The 13,500-nt window shown below is 44.5% G+C and overlaps 6 protein-coding genes across 6 annotated transcripts in view; 3 read left to right on the top strand and 3 right to left on the bottom strand.

The window, feature by feature from the left end:
- Window positions 1-13,500, top strand: part of LOC126564660 (dolichyl-diphosphooligosaccharide--protein glycosyltransferase subunit 1) — a 378,005-nt gene that overhangs the window by 28,449 nt on the left and 336,056 nt on the right. The window lies entirely within an intron of this gene.
- Window positions 1-13,500, bottom strand: part of LOC126564322 (adenylyl cyclase-associated protein 2) — a 195,419-nt gene that overhangs the window by 22,341 nt on the left and 159,578 nt on the right. The gene's annotated exons all lie outside the window — the stretch shown is intronic.
- Window positions 302-3,488, bottom strand: LOC126564018 (nonsense-mediated mRNA decay factor SMG8). Its single transcript, XM_050220919.1, has 5 exons — window positions 3,435-3,488; window positions 3,223-3,361; window positions 2,289-3,158; window positions 2,131-2,232; window positions 302-2,065 (listed from the first exon to the last, which is right to left on the bottom strand). Exons 1-5 carry the CDS (start codon window positions 3,482-3,484, stop codon window positions 302-304), a joined length of 2,925 nt encoding a protein of 974 aa, XP_050076876.1. The 5' UTR covers window positions 3,485-3,488.
- Window positions 4,112-7,542, top strand: LOC126565802 (uncharacterized). The gene is made up of 7 exons (XM_050223012.1): window positions 4,112-4,142; window positions 4,329-4,489; window positions 4,564-4,824; window positions 4,890-5,086; window positions 5,159-5,868; window positions 5,936-6,142; window positions 6,206-7,542. The coding sequence occupies exons 1-7, from the start codon at window positions 4,139-4,141 to the stop codon at window positions 7,540-7,542; spliced, it is 2,877 nt and encodes a 958-aa protein (XP_050078969.1). The 5' UTR covers window positions 4,112-4,138.
- LOC126565496 (probable RNA-binding protein EIF1AD) lies at window positions 9,587-10,108 on the bottom strand. The gene has a single exon (XM_050222678.1). It carries the CDS (start codon window positions 10,106-10,108, stop codon window positions 9,587-9,589), a length of 522 nt encoding a protein of 173 aa, XP_050078635.1.
- Window positions 11,080-12,990, top strand: LOC126564312 (DDB1- and CUL4-associated factor 10 homolog). The gene has a single exon (XM_050221314.1). It carries the CDS (start codon window positions 11,080-11,082, stop codon window positions 12,988-12,990), a length of 1,911 nt encoding a protein of 636 aa, XP_050077271.1.

The following is a 13,500-nucleotide window of genomic DNA, read 5'->3' on the forward strand; positions in this document are numbered from 1 at the left end:
TTGGTTTATCGATATATGAGGAGATGGTGCGAAATTGGGAACGCCCAATTTGTTCCGATTAGGGATCTGTTAGGAGGCTACGATGATGATGATAATGATGATACAGGACGATCTCAAACACACTAGGGATGTGGTGCCTTAGCGACACAATATTCGGACACTTTTCAATGTCTGTCATCAATGGAACCACCATCAATCGCCAACATAAATAAACCGTGTCTCGATTATAGTAAATATCCAACAACAAGTTTAATAAATTTCAGTTTTGCACATTTGAAACATAACGGAGCGGTTCTGTACATTATCCGGAAGGATTGGAGATACCCATTCCCAAGGAATCTTCGTTTAGATCGTTCTCTCTGATGCCATACATACCTCCAAGCAGTACACCGTGCATGATCGCGCTGGCCGGATTAACGTCTGTTGGTGCCATCAACGGTCCACTATCGCCTTCGTAAACGAACGGCAGGCGAAGAATCCAATACGAGCTTTGAGTTAATCTAATCGGTTCTGCCATACCCGTGGTAAAGGTAATGCTATTTTGCATATTATTCTGAAACAGCTTCACCTTCGGATCGATGATCACATTTACCGGTGCTTTGGGCGTGATGATGTGCACACGCATCAGCTGTGCCGTATTGTTGATCGTATTCCGACAGGGACAGGGAAAGTAAATGGGCATATCGTTAAACACCACCTTGCTGCCACTATCACGCACAATTTCCGACCCACAGCGGAGAATGCTGTCCGGTGCATTCATTATAAACCGATGGCCTCGCAAACACTCATACTCTACGCCGATGAATATTTTGAGTGTAAACTTTTTGTTCTGCTCGTAGCCTTTCGAAGAATGTTGGTTGCCCTTTTTTCGGTTGCGTATTTTCTCGTACGATGCGGCCCAACACTGTGCGTGCTCTAAGCGTACGCTTACGTCCCATGGAAGGAGAAAGTTGGATCCCGAAAGAAACCCACTCTGTACGTGTTCTGGCAGGCCGGTGTTGTGTGTGTAGATTGAGCTGGAACCTAAGCACACTAACGACCACGACGGGAATCGGGGCAGTAAGCCAGCTGGGCTTGCGGAGTGTAACATTCCTGGCAGGTACTCGGTTGTGGAGGGCAGTCTGGCCGGTGCCACCGGATGCTCCATCTCACCAGACGAGGAGCCTGTGTTATGTTTTAATTTACCTAGCTTTATCACTATTTCGTTCACTTCTTCGTTACTCGCGTCCAGTGCGTCTTCATCCTTGCTGGTGCGTTTGCCTTCTTGTTCGGTCGCTTCGTTTCGGTCCTCGGTTGGATTCTGCTCTTGACGGCTACGGCGCTCGCTTTCCTTTTGAACAACATTTCCTTCCTCGTCGTCTTCTTCGCCTTCAGACGCAATGTTGAAGCTTAAGCTGGCCGAACTGTTTTGACTTCGCTGACTACCGGAGATAAATGGCGAATGGCCAGGAATGGGCCTAACAATGGGTCCCATGTCCGACGCCGTTCGACCGGTGCTGTCGAACGACATCAAGTTGGAAAAGTTTTTGTTTATAAATTCCGCTGCCCGAAAATCACTTATGGAAGGTTCAAAAACGGGAAACTGTACCCGTTCCAAGCGGTTACAGTTGCTACAACTCTTGGCTATAATTTGGTAAAACTCATAGTTTGCCTGCCGTATCGTGTACGGATCCTCGCGATGCCCTTGCGTTCGTCCACAGTTGCACGAGGAGGCATAAATTACTCCACTCGAATGTTCGGCCGGATCGATTGTCTTGTGCATGCCCATCACGCAAGGATTGCCACGCAGACTCGGATACTCGCACTGCTGTTTACCGCTCTGCCATATCGTGTCGCAGTATTCTTTTAGTCGTTCGATGCTGGCTTTCAGCTCTGGACCACGTGCGTACTCTAGAAGAATGGCTAACGCTTCCTGATATTTTGTTTCATGAAAAGATGCACTGTAATGGGGTGGTAACATGTCCTTATACTTAAGCATCGCCAAGTCAAGACCATGCTCACATATTTCGCCAAAAAAGCGCTCATCAATGTCAACGATATCGTGAAAGTTTTGCAAATAGGCGCTCTGTAATAAGTTATGAAAACATTAGTTTATCTTTTGGGAAAGATTGTTTGATATCTTGAACTTACATAATCCGGATCGTATGCATCGTAGTATGGATCGTTGGGATTGTCGATGAACAGTTCGTGCATGTATTTGAACATCGCGTACCATGCCTCGGTGGTAGGAAGCTACAAAGGCAAGTATTTAATTAAGACACCCTGTCAAAAAACGGCAAACGGCTTACCGCAAAATGTGTTCTGATTCTTTGTCTTCCGGAACCCTCACTTTCTTCAAAGCCCGTTTCCAGCGCATCCTCCACGTGCTCCTGCACAAGACCGAATATGCTTCGTTCTTCGTCGGCTCCCGGGTCTTTAAGGTCGAATTTAAACTTTAATGGAAAGCCGAAGCAATCGTACGGTTTGGCAAGCTCCAAAATTTCCTGCTCATCCCTTTCGGGAAGCGTCCCCGTACTGGTTTGCTGCTGTTTGCCAAGATACATCGAAAGCAAGTCTATGGAATCTAGCAGCGGATCTTGATTGCGTGTTTTTGAATCGTTGTAGAACACAAACTGTCTCGTTTTGGGCAAGGAAAACAGTGACATCGTACTGTTGTTCGTAATGATGAACTCGTTCCGTAACATTTTGTTGATATAGTCCTCCACCTTCGTTTCAAGTAGATCAATCTCATCGAGCACACGAGAATCACCATTGTCCGGAAGATTGAACAAAAACAGCAATCGTGGACTGCACAGCCGACAGTCCTTTCCCATGAACGATCCCACATTGGCGCTTTTTAACATTTTCGGTAAAAACTTCAGCACATACTTCTCGCGAATTATTTTCAATGATTTGAAGATGGACAGGTAGGACATATCGAATGATGCTGACGATTCCACCAGGACTAGGATGTGGCATACTTGCAGGGCAAACAGAAGCACTCTAGCGAAACGGGTCCGTATTGCACTGTTAAATTCGATAAAGTGTAACGGTGATTCGTCGCCCTTTTCAAGCATTATCCGTTCGGCTAAATTTAAAAGAACGAAGTTGTCGAACGGAGCATCGAAATGTAGAAATAACGTTTGCCCTTCTGGTCGAAAGTAGAACTTTACGCGACCCTGGGGGAAGACGAGATGTGGGTAAGAATGGAGAGTATGCAGTTGACTGTTGGTAGGAACTTACGTCGACTGCTGAATCGTCGGTTAGCGATGGATGCGTGTGAAGGATGTCGAAGTCTAGCAATTTGTTGGAATGCGCTTCATTCGATTTGCCCAAAACCCCGACAACAACCATTGGTTTATCCTGTTGAAACAGCTTCTCTCTATGTCGGTGTTGGAAGGTATAAAAACAATTGATCAGCATTAGACCAAATAATTTACCATTACGCGGCTTACCTTATATCGGCAGGAATGTCGGGAAATACAAAACTTTCGTAAGGTTTCATGTTTAGCTTTGTGTTCGCTCGCCAACGCACTGCTACACGAAGGCACCACGATATTTCGACAAAGTTGTAAATAAACCTGCTGTCAGTGTGCGTAATTTCGTCATGACATGTGTGACATTGTGCTGATGGATGAACACAAATAGAGCCTGCTTGCGATCATTCGAAAAGGATTGACCGCTTGGCGCCAATTTCAAATGAAACCGCACATTGCACCATTGTTTACGTGTCGTGAAATTGGTCTTCTTTAGGTTAACTATTGTTTCACCGAAAACATCGGTCTCTTACTTTGTACCGCAAATAGGTTATCACAGCCGTGCCAGCGCATCCTTGTTTGTGCGTATACAGTGTCACGTCCAAAAGCCCAGATTATAGCGCGTATCCTCAGCAGGACAGTGCATGCAGTACGCATGGGTGATTTGCGGCATGATGTGTATGTATGTGTGTATTGGTGAATCCTATTTAGTTCTTGTTTCGTGCCAAGTACTGGAGCGCCATTCATAAAACGTATTGCTTATTATGAAGTTGTACAATTTGGCACAAGGCTGATAGGGCATAGAAAAAAGGATAGAACGAAATTGGTAGACCAGCGCGAAAAAGGATTAGTTTGTGAGCATTCCAGACACAGCAATCAACGATACCAACGTGCTAACCAAGATGGGTAAGTAGAAAGAGGCGTGTGCAATACATTGGAAAACAAAGGAAGGAGCGCTTATGTGCGGTGTTTTTGTAAAAGCTTGGCCGCATCACAACGGACCAATAAAGCATATTTAATGCATGCTTCAATAATAATGCTCCCATTCATTATTGAATTCTTGTTGTGTGTGTGCGGGACATGTATTTACAGATTTGGAGATTGAAACACAAAATCCCACGCTGGATCTAGCGAAGAACTGTCTGAAGAAGGTTCCTAAAATGGAAGACGCTCAGCAATATAAAGTGTTGGTACTGGACGATAACGAGCTACAGAAAATTGACAATATTGATTCGTATTTGAAGATTGAAAAAGTAGGTTGTCTCCTCTGCATATCAGAACCACCGCGCATCGATTCTATTAACGCGTGTTCTACCCTTTCTTCCAGCTGTCATTGTGCAAAAATCAATTACTGCGAATGTACGGTGTTTGCAGATTGCATTGCCTGCGAGAGCTGAATCTGTCCCACAATAAAATCCTTACTATCGAAGGATTGAAAGACTTGGTCTATTTGACGCACCTGAATCTGGAGGGCAACAAAATCAAAACTATCGAACATCTGAATACTAACGTAAACCTGCAGTATTTAAACCTTTCGGAGAACAGTATCACCAGCGTATCGGACATGTCTTACCTAAAGAACTTAAAGGTACGAATTATTCCTTTCATATTTTATATCTTTGTGCAAAATTTTCCATTCGTTTTGCGTTGCAGGAACTTTTTCTTAATGGAAACCGCATATCGCATTTAAGGCAATGTGATAAACACTTACCTCAATCGTTGGAGACTTTAACATTAGCGAAGAATAACATTGCGGATCTGAATGAAATTTGCACGTTAAGTCATCTGAACAATCTTAACAGTATCACGATAGCGGACAACCCATGCGTGCAGATGGCAGGCAACGTAGTGTAAGTAAGCCACCAGATCACCAGGTGTTCACTTTCGTAATGTACTCAAGCTAGGAATTTGTTTCTTTTTAGTGGATTCGACTATCGTCCATTTGTATTGAATTGGTGCATGAGTGTGAAGCACATTGATGGATTTGTCGTCACTGCCATTGAGAGCCTGAAAGCGGAATGGTTGTACAGTCAGGGACGTGGTCGTCAGTTTCCAATAGGCGAGCAAACAGCTCTAGCACGCTATCTTAGCAGCGTTTGTCCGTTATCGGGCGAAGCGTTAGAGAATCAAAATGATCGAAAACTGCGACTCATTCTTAGCAAAGCGCAACAGCATCAACGCCAGCTGCAGGAACAAACGACACTGGGTAGCGATGGTGCAAATCAGTCAGCGAACAATTCTCCCTCATCCCTGCGTCGGAAAGGTCAGGCAACGCGGATACAATCGCCCCGTGTATCGCGTCTAAGCGGGCGCCAAGGTTCACCGGATGCAATGTCAAACAGTTACCATGGTAACATTTCGAACAATTCCATGTCATCCGGGCATAGCGAAAATAGCTCGGGAGGTTCACAGCTGTTTGAGCTGACAAGATCGCTGATTGATAATATTACTTCGGATAACAATATTATGTCCCAGAGTTTGGATCCTAATATGTTGGTAAGTAACAACGGGAGCAGTGGTGTACCAACGAGCAGCACAAACATCTTAGGCTCAAATTCAGGCAATGAGTGTATTGTGTTGAGCAAACAACATCCGACGGTCATGAATCAAAGTCAGTGTAGTTTGTACAATGGTAAGTAGAGTTGCCCAGAGTTCTGTGTATCGTTACTGTTCCGCGCTGGTAATACCATTCTATCTAGATCAACTAATAAATTCTGCTGCGGTAACTGGAGGTGGACCACTAACGGCTGCTTCCAAAATGGTACCAGTTCCAGAATCTTTGATGAGTCCGGATTGTGGTCCCACATCAACGACGGCCGCCAGCATTGTACAACGAAATATGCAACATTGTAATATGCAACCACAGCCGCAAACGCCACAAATACCAAAAGCTCTAAAAACTAAAGGTAAGACATGGAATCAGCAGTTCGAAATAATGAAGTAAAAATAATTGCGTTTTCCATTTACAGACAGTACTCGCTCTACGAGTCAAGCTGGAGGAAACATTCCGGTGGCAAACACGCATCCCAAAAGCGGAAGTCCTCGTACATCAAAGCGAAACAACAGTAGCGAACGTTCCTCGCCATCGCTTTCGCCAAGAAAAACACTCAACAGCCACAATAGCAATGGTGGCTCCGGTAGCAACAGCCATTCCCGACCAGTATCATCACAATCGAAATATTCCGTACATGCTGCTATAGCAACTCCATCGGAGGGAGGATCGAGCAATGCGGTAAGCTCGGACGACGATAGCGAAACGATCAACATTGAAAAGCTTCGCACAATTCGCCACAAAGCGGCTCAACAACAAACACACCAAAATCTGCCCCATGTTGGTCAAAGTTTGTTACCGAAAGCGAAGGACAAAGATGGTCCCGCATCGGGCAAAGCTGTTAGCAAGGAAACCGTAGACGATAATAAGGCAACCGAAAGTTCTGCCATTCTTATCCAGAAACTCTGGCGTGGCTATGTAACTCGCAAGCGCACCCGTGATCTGGTGGAGAAGCTGTTTCAAAAGCGTACCAATGATCATATTTTGCAGCTGACGAAAGACATGCAGGTAACTAAGGAGCAGCTGGAATCGGGTCGTAAAATCCAACAGCTACAGATGAAAGCTTTGCGTCAGCTGTGGCGAAAAGTTTCAACCATGAATCCAGCAGAACAAAGGAATGCTGGACAGCAAGTGCAAACTACTGAAGAGGACGAGGCTGGAGAATGTGGCCAGCTAACAGGTGACGGCATTGAGCATAGCTCCATTCAAGATTTAACAAAGTCCTGTTCGATGTTGATGAATCAGGTGCAACAACTGCAGGGTGCCGTGCGAGACATTGTTAGTTGTATGCAGTTTTTGGTACACGTTCCGCCACCCGCACAACCACCGTCGAACAATGCTTCCCAACAGTGTACTATTGAAACACAAACTGATATAGTGGCAGTCGTAACGCCACAGCTAGAACGGACGCCGGGAACGTTTCCATTCGGTAAAGGATTTGAAGGACCTCTCAAGGATCAGCTGGGAGTTGCTGTTGGTAAACTTTCGCGCCCCTCAACGTTGCCCATCAGCTCCACTGAAACTTCACCGAATCTTGTTGCGCAAGGGCAAGATGCTGCAAACATGGATGAATGTCGGGAAACTGCAGATATTGTATCGAATAATGGTGATATCCAGGTGATAAGAATCGATGAAGCTGATCGTGGTAACGAGGAGGAAAACAACGACGGTGAGCAGAAGGAACGCGACGAAAAAGAGCAGGAGTGTGTGGTGGTGGTTGGTGAAGAACTGCAAGCTGGAGTCATTAAATCATAAGCACGTAAGCATATATTAACGATCCCGTCTCTCAAGAGTACATTTTTTCAAAGCTAAAGTATTAAAGTTTTATTCGTAAACCAGCGATCAATGGAAGCATTTGTTGATTATTTTGTAAGCTATTTATTTGAAGCAAGGAAAAGGGGAAAAATATCTAACCATTAGGAAAAGACAGCAATTCAAAACAAAAAAATCTTTTATCTGATCTATGTCAGCTTGCACGTGTTGCACGTGTGTTGAGTCACTTCAAAAACATTCGAATGCATTCCGTATGTTTCAGGGACTAGCTAGCTATACACTGACCTATCATTACCAAAGATGTACAAGAACAGTAAATTAAGAATGATAGTTGATAGGAATGATAGGGCGGCCCGGTGGTGTAGGCGACAGCGGCGCCGGTCTTCAAACGGGCAGGATCGGGGTTCAAATCCCATCCGGACCGTCCCCCCGTAGTGAGGTCTGACTAACCAACTAAGTGGTATCGGCAAGTCTAGAAAGCCATTTCGATGGCCGGCATGATCTTAGAGGTCGTTAAGCCAATAAGAAGACGTTGATAGGAAGGTTGTGGTCAATTTAATTTATTGATTGAATTGGTGAATTATTAAAAGGTTTCAAGTAACAGACAAAGTTATTTTAGATTTGCCACATAATGGAAAAAAAATCTTGAAAAAGAGGTGGAAATTGGTTTAAAATACACAGATTGATTTAAATTCGCAATTGACAAGGATGCAAAGACTTTACAGTTATAATGTAGAAATTATTGTATGGATCAAACATTCGTTTCAACTCGCCAAATGGTAGATTACCCTTATCCTGGCAAATCTTATTTATTATTTTAAGGTTCATAAGGTTTTAGGATTAGGCAAGGTTATTTTAAGATGCTAAAAATTGGATGCAATTAATTCGATTGTGATTAAGCATTTTTCCATCCCTTCAATCCTTGCAAAGAATGCAAATGCAAATGGCCATAAATATCTACATCATTACAATTATTTGTTTCAAAACCGCATAGAGGCTCTGAACTGAAACGAAAAACCACCGCCGTGTGACGCCGCGGATGGCGTTAGGGGAAATATTTACGTTATGCGCATATAACACATTAAGAAAGCTTTTGTGTGTCCGTTGGTCAGTCAGTCTCATTAACGTTAATTTCAAATCTCTAATCCACACTACAAGTGCCTACATTTTACCTTAGTTGCGAAAGGACATGATGATTATTATGCGAGAAGGACAGATGCGAGCAGATTGAGTAGAGCAATTGCAAATTAGTTGAATTATTCCTCAGCAAATCAGTAGCAGGATGTAGGTATTCAACTTATATAGTTCAATAATTTGAAATAGATTTCCGCACAAAAGTCCTACTTTTTCATTAGAACTTGTTGCGTATTGCATTTGAAAATAGAGCATTTGAAGACGAATCACATCTAGTTCCAGTTCTAGTAGATTTGAACAGCATAGGGAAATTTAAAACATAACATTAACATTCCATACCAGAATGTTTTAAAGAGTAGCAGGAAAGTAGTAGCAAGCCTACGTTTATAGTTATTAAAGATTTCTGCATGTTTTGGTCTACCATCGCATCAATTTTAGCATTAGAAAATTAGAGATAACTTAAAAATAGTTCAAGAAGTAGCACCCATGTCAGCCCCATGTAATGTGTCGTATTCAATTGTAAATTAGTCACGCGTGATGTTAATGTGCTTTTACTGCTTGCAGAGAATTGATAACATTTATACTAATAATGGCTGTAACAGCTGCCGGAGTGTACGTTCCCCAAGTTTGTCACTGTACTTACAAGTAAGCTCTTGTTCTCTCGCGATATCTGCCTATCTCTCGCCAAAAGCCAAAGCATGAAAAGGAATTCTTTCAAAAAAAAAAAAGAAAAATAACACGAATGAATCAAGTGCATAAACTTACAAATGTACAAATATGTGTATCTTCAGCAGTTTTTGATACTTCTTAACAGATAAAACAATAAAGGCATCGTCGCATAATACCGAACGCATACCGTCGTCGCCCGTCGCATTCTTAACGAGGTTTCCATTTATCGGTCCATCGGTGACTGTTTCTGTGTCGCATCCATTGCCTCTCGGGATGTTTCTTCCTCTTCCTCGTCTTCATCCTCATCTTCCGTATCCTCTTCATCGTCATCATCGGAACTTTGGGCCATAAATTTGCGATTCGTATTCCGGAACAGTCCATCCTCGTCCAAATCTTCTTCCGCGTCGCGCTTTTTGCTAAACTTGCGTGGCCATACACCTTCCTTTTCGAACACCTTGACATGTTCCGGTGTCAGAATGCGGCATATTTCTGCTTTCACCTTGTTGCCCTCCTCGATCGGTTCCACCAGCACGTAATCGCCTCGCTTGATCCACACATTTTTGCGAAACTTGACCGGCATCGAAACAAGAAATCTTTCCTCGCCGTCCTGTGCCGTTTCAACCTCGTGCAAGTTGTTGCCCCTGCTGGCAACGATACGTACGATTTGTTGATTTTCTTTCGGTACATCGAAATCGTCCGCCTCTTGCTCTTTTAGCACATGCTTTATCTTTGTAACACGAGACATACTGAAGGGATTTTGGTGGGTGAGTTAATTTCAAAGCGATAGCGTCAAACTAGAAACGTAGCGAAAACGCGCTTCGGAAACTGTGCTTCGCAGATCAACACGGTGTGAACTGTCAGTGGAAGAAAGGTAAACAAACAAGTATACACTGAGCGAAATAAGAATAGCACCACCATGTTTTTTGGAAATATCTTCAAAATTTACATGGTTTCCACACATAAACGTTAAACACAACTTTGACAAGCTGTAACGTCGTACTCCTGAATACTGATTGCTCATGCAATTGTATACCCCGGAAAATTAAAAAAAATGTTAAAATTTTGAAATCAGAATTCGAAATATAAGAAATGAGGTATCACATGAGCGGAAGGCATTTTTCTGTCAAATGCTCGTATTGACAAATAAAATCCCAAATAATTCCCGTGAAGTAACCCATAACATGTGCATAGCATATTCGGGCCCATTCTTATCAAACTTTCATTTGCTCATACTCAAACTCAAGGCTATGACCAAAGCGTCAAGGCTATGAGCCCACCTAATCTCTCTCTCCACTTTGATATTGCCAAAAAACATGATGGCGCTATTCTTATTTCGCTCAGTGTACACTACCACAGTTAACGAGTTGGTTTGCCTGTGGTAAGTTTTTCTTGTGGCAAATGTTTGACACAGAAGCGTTTACTGCTGCATTTTAGGAATTCATCTCAGCCTGATATCAACACAAACGGGTCTTCGTTTACATTCTGTTGTTTGCTGGAGAATATGTAAGTATTATAATACTATTTACATATTAATGCAATAAAATCGCTGAAGAATTCATATTCGCTTCCACAAATAACTTTCGTAGAAAATGTATTTATCGGATCTGCCGGTTTTAGCTGTAGATCAGTGGCAACAGTGACAACCATTGCTAATGTTTTTGGTTTCAATAATTTCAGATAGAACGGAAAACACATCGGAACTGCGAGTCCTTCGAAATGAATGCGCCGGGCGGGTCGTCGAATAAATACATGCCACTCCATCAGTGGTGCTCCCGTAGAGAGCGTGGTTTGGGTCCACGGTTTGGCGATGCTGATACAATCCATCGTACCATCTACCGATCGCTGGAGCCGAAGAAGATCTGGAATGACCCAGGCCGATTCCCTGGGATTGTGCGAGATTACGGTGGTGCGTTCAATTTAGAATTTTCTCCCGATGGAACGCTGCTGGTTGCAGCCTGTGAGAAGAAATCGATTGTACTGTTTGATCCGCTGACAGAGATCCAGATATGTGCTGTGAAGAATGCACACACCGAGTGTGTGAACTGTATAAAGTTTATCGACGATCGCATATTTGCCACCTGCTCCGATGACACTACAGTCGCTCTGTGGGACATCCGGAATTTGACTACGAAGCTGCGCACTCTGAACGGACACAGCGGTTGGGTGAAAAACATAGAGTACTCTAAGCGGGATAGGATGCTGTTATCGTCCGGGTTCGATGGTTCGATTTACGCATGGGAGATAAACAACTTCACAGAGTATGGTTCCGTGTATCGGCGAGTACTTCACACGTCGGGTTTGTTGAGGTCGCGCTTAACACCCGACGAAAGCCGGCTAGTTCTGAGCATGAGCAGCGGATATTTGATGATCATTCACGATCTTGATCTTGCCAATCTAGCCAGCGATCTGGATGGATTCTATCCCAATGTGTACCGGCTGATGCAGGTCGGCGGGCAGCTAATTCCAATGGCCGCACGCTTTAGACCGATGTTTTACTCCAAGCGCAAGAAGAACCGCATCGAGCTGGTAACAGATTTTCCGCCCAACAACAATCCGGAAATTATCAGCGGGTTGGCGATTCATCCGCAAGGCTGGTGTGCTCTATCTCGAAACTTGTCTACGGACGAAACGACAGAATATTCAGTCGTGCACGATATACAAGCGTTGCCTCAGGACGAAGAAATCGATGAGGATGATGAGGAGGTGGTAGAGCGTGAGCAGGAACGTCGGGAGGAACAGGAAATGGAGGTAGAGGATTCAATGAGCAGCGGGTCGGATGTGACCTCTGGACCGCAACCAGGTACGAGCGGACTGTCCGGACGTTCGGCCAGAAACCCCAGTCATATGGGAAGCGTGTTTCGGTTGAATGTTACCATGCGTGAAATGATACCCTCGGTCGATTCCAACAACGAACCAGCGGCTGCCAATCCGGGTGCCAACAACGAACCAGAACCATCCGGAAGCCGTAGCAATTTAGTAACGGCACAGCGGCAGGAACAGCCTCACGGAGGGGAAGCGCCGGGTCCTAGTGCGCAGCCGGTAGTACCGACGGGAAGTGTTGGCCGTCAGAATGGCCGTGGTAGGCGGGTCATGGTAACGGGACGCTATCTGCGTCAAGACATCGCTAGCACCGACATATGGGCCACCGAGATAACGTACCGTGAGCGTAAGAATATGCCTAACCCGCAGGTGCGCAACAATCGCGGCCAAATCTATGGGATAGTGTCGGGCGTTAGCTCTTCTTCGAGCATCGGTTACACTGGAGCCGGTAGGAAACGTATCACCGAAACGGTTGCCACCAATACTCCCCGCATGCTGTACTACATCCAGGAATCGAGCATGAGACAGGCTTACATCAAGGAATCATGCTTTTCACCGGACGGTCGTATCATTTGCTCACCACACGAAAATGGTTTCCGCCTATTGTCGTTCAATGAAAATTGTACCCAACTGCAACATGCCACCGGAATATGGCGAAACCAGCAACCACAGCAGCTACAGGAACTGAAACAGAAGCAATGCCATTCAGCTATGGTCGTAAGTAGTCAGTTCAGTTCCCGGTATCCCCTGCTCGTTACGGGTTGTTTGCGGGGCAAAATAGTCTGGCATCAACCGGCATTGCACTAATCGCAACTCTCCGGATTGTGGAAGTAGTAAAGTGTTCATATATAAACTCAAACTACACCCTAGTTTGATGCTGAAACATTACGCACCACAAACTTAAGCAAATGTGGTGAGGAGGATGTAGAAAACGGAAGCGAGGACTCGTATTCAAAACCAATCGACTTTTTGATCGCAATAAAACCGTGGAATAGACCGGCGTAATTCCGTCTGAGAGCTTTTAATGTACTAAGCAATCTTTTGGTATGGTTGGTGTTTTAGTTAGTTACTGGCATGGGGATTTTTTCGAAGGACAATGGAGAGATCACTATAAGCACGAGGTCAGTTTATGATGGTTCGGTCACGCGATGATGTGTTTGAGCGACGCGTTCTTCGGACCCTGGGGTGAAGAAGGGTGAACCACGAGCTTGCTGAACTGTCCGGCTAACCGGACATCCTGCACATGAAGGTGCCGAACTTGTGGCTCACCGAGAACGTATTCGTCAGCGATTCCCAGTTCGGCGCGAGGCGTCGGAG

Source organism: Anopheles maculipalpis, chromosome 3RL, assembly GCF_943734695.1.
Source record: "Anopheles maculipalpis chromosome 3RL, idAnoMacuDA_375_x, whole genome shotgun sequence".
Lineage (NCBI taxonomy): Eukaryota > Metazoa > Arthropoda > Insecta > Diptera > Culicidae > Anopheles > Anopheles maculipalpis.

Coding starts and splice junctions, on each gene's coding strand:
- LOC126565802 (XM_050223012.1), top strand. Junction 4,490..4,563: donor CGTATTTGAAGATTGAAAAA/GTAGGTTGTCTC, acceptor CCTTTCTTCCAG/CTGTCATTGTGCAAAAATCA. Junction 5,087..5,158: donor CAGATGGCAGGCAACGTAGT/GTAAGTAAGCCA, acceptor GTTTCTTTTTAG/TGGATTCGACTATCGTCCAT.
- LOC126564018 (XM_050220919.1), bottom strand. CDS start 3,484: ATGAAACCTTACGAAAGTTTTGTATTTCCCGACATTCCTGCCGATATA. Junction 2,233..2,288: donor GAATCAGAACACATTTTGCG/GTAAGCCGTTTG, acceptor TTGCCTTTGTAG/CTTCCTACCACCGAGGCATG. Junction 2,066..2,130: donor ATGCATACGATCCGGATTAT/GTAAGTTCAAGA, acceptor AACTTATTACAG/AGCGCCTATTTGCAAAACTT.
- LOC126565496 (XM_050222678.1), bottom strand. CDS start 10,108: ATGTCTCGTGTTACAAAGATAAAGCATGTGCTAAAAGAGCAAGAGGCG.
- LOC126564312 (XM_050221314.1), top strand. CDS start 11,080: ATGAATGCGCCGGGCGGGTCGTCGAATAAATACATGCCACTCCATCAG.